At 38.7% G+C, this 1,813-nt stretch overlaps 1 protein-coding gene across 2 annotated transcripts in view; it reads left to right on the top strand.

The window, feature by feature from the left end:
* The window catches only part of gtf2ird1 (GTF2I repeat domain containing 1), a 38,610-nt gene that overhangs the window by 31,090 nt on the left and 5,707 nt on the right, over positions 1–1,813 (top strand). For both annotated transcript variants that reach the window (XM_032533879.1, XM_032533878.1), the window contains exons 19-20: positions 692–763; positions 982–1,249. In XM_032533879.1, the coding sequence (XP_032389770.1) occupies positions 692–763; positions 982–1,249 (340 nt within the window). The remainder of the gene's footprint in view (positions 1–691; positions 764–981; positions 1,250–1,813) is intronic.

The following is a 1,813-nucleotide window of genomic DNA, read 5'->3' as shown; positions in this document are numbered from 1 at the left end:
AACGTCCCTGTTGGCAACACTGATTTTTTTTTTTTTAATTATTGTGTTTTTGTTGAAAGGACTTTTAAGTTTCTTATCTTAAGTTTGTATTTTTACACATTTTATTTATCAGAACTTTAATATGTTTTGATGTTCCTCTGTTCTGTTATTTTAGTGAGAACTCATAAATAACAGCAAATAACTAAGTTAGGGAAATCTCTTTATGTTTTGTTACGCGTTTCTGAATTTTATTTTTGTGAATATATATTGGAATATCAGATTTTTAAATAACCAAATATCTGTATCTGTATCGGCCTTAAAAATCTTTTAGCGGTCAGGCTTTAATTCCACATGTTGTAATATTGAAAGCGCTGAAGATAAAGAAGCATCTTAGCAGACAGCAGGAAGGCTGTGTGCAGAATATTCCACCATCTGGAAAGCTCATAATGCACATTTAAGAAGCTATTTGCTCTGTCCTCTGCATGCTTGAAATTACGAGGTTAAATCCAGTTCATGCGCTATTTTTAAAAACAGCTCTTCTAAGGGAAAATAAGAAAGTTGATACAAGGATTTCTGCAGATATCTCTACCTTTTTATTTGTGACAAAGCTCAGCTTCTGGAACAAGGAACAGCTCTTAGCATTTGTTGTTTCCAGTAAATCTTAAGAGGCGACAAAAGTTTAACTTTTTAAGTTTTTGTTTTTTTTCCAAAGAGCTGGACGCCAAGGATGCAACACCAGCAACAGAGGACACTGCAGCTATATCTAAGAGACCTGGATTCTCAGGTACGTTCGGGTTCACCTTCAGTCACCACTTTGAAGCAAGACATTTGATGCAGTATATTAATTAAACATTAGCCGTTGGGTTTTGATGTTTATGATCACCACTTTAAAAACTCAACAGTGTGAAAGATTGAATAACTACAGCAGACTCTAAAGAAATGCAGCTTGTTGAAATGGAAATTTTAACCAGATTAAATTTCAAAGGTGTCTTCTGTCTCCAGAGTGCCTGGAGTCCAAACTGTCCCGGATCGACCTGGCCAACACGCTGCGAGAGCAGGTCCAAGATCTGTTCAACAGGAAGTATGGGGAGGCACTGGGCATCAAGTACCCCGTCCAAGTGCCTTACAAGAGGATCAAGAACAACCCGGACTCGGTCATCATCGAGGGCCTTCCCCCCGGCATCCCCTTCAGGAAGCCCTGCACCTTCGGCTCCCAGAACCTGGAGAGGATCCTGGCGGTCGCTGACAAAATCAGTTTTACCATCACCAGGTGGGACTCGCTTAAACACCAGTTGCATCGCTTAAACACCATTTTCTGTCTCTCCCAGTAAACCTGTGTTCAATTGGTCCCAATAATACCCCTCAGCTGTGATACTGAGGCCTGCGGCCTGCATGATAATACAATTGCTTGATTAACACATAATTAAATGACATATTACACAGTGTTCTTTGTTAGTTACAAAAGGCTTTTGATACCGTTCAACACACCTTTCATGAGTTGAAATTGATTTTGAATCCTGACAAAGCAAAATTCATGATGTTTACAAACTCAAAGAAAAAGCCTCACAACCTTTCATCTATTATTACGTTTCAGGGCATTGTTATTGAGTCCGTATGTTCATATAAATACCTGAAGAGGGCTTTTAGGGACTCTTAAATTGTTTTCTAAAATATATTGAATGAGTTGGAGGTTGTAGAGGCTTTGACTGAGCTATTTGCACCTACGTGATGTAGAATATGAGGACCTGTGTCTTATTTTTGGTGTATATACTGTATACACTACCGGTCAAAAGTATGGGGTCACTGAGAAATTTCCATTGCACTCCATTGTAGA

Source organism: Etheostoma spectabile, chromosome 13 (assembly GCF_008692095.1).
Source record: "Etheostoma spectabile isolate EspeVRDwgs_2016 chromosome 13, UIUC_Espe_1.0, whole genome shotgun sequence".
Taxonomy (NCBI): domain Eukaryota; kingdom Metazoa; phylum Chordata; class Actinopteri; order Perciformes; family Percidae; genus Etheostoma; species Etheostoma spectabile.
Note: the sequence above shows the minus strand (reverse complement) of the source record. Positions and strands in the feature narration are given on the sequence as shown.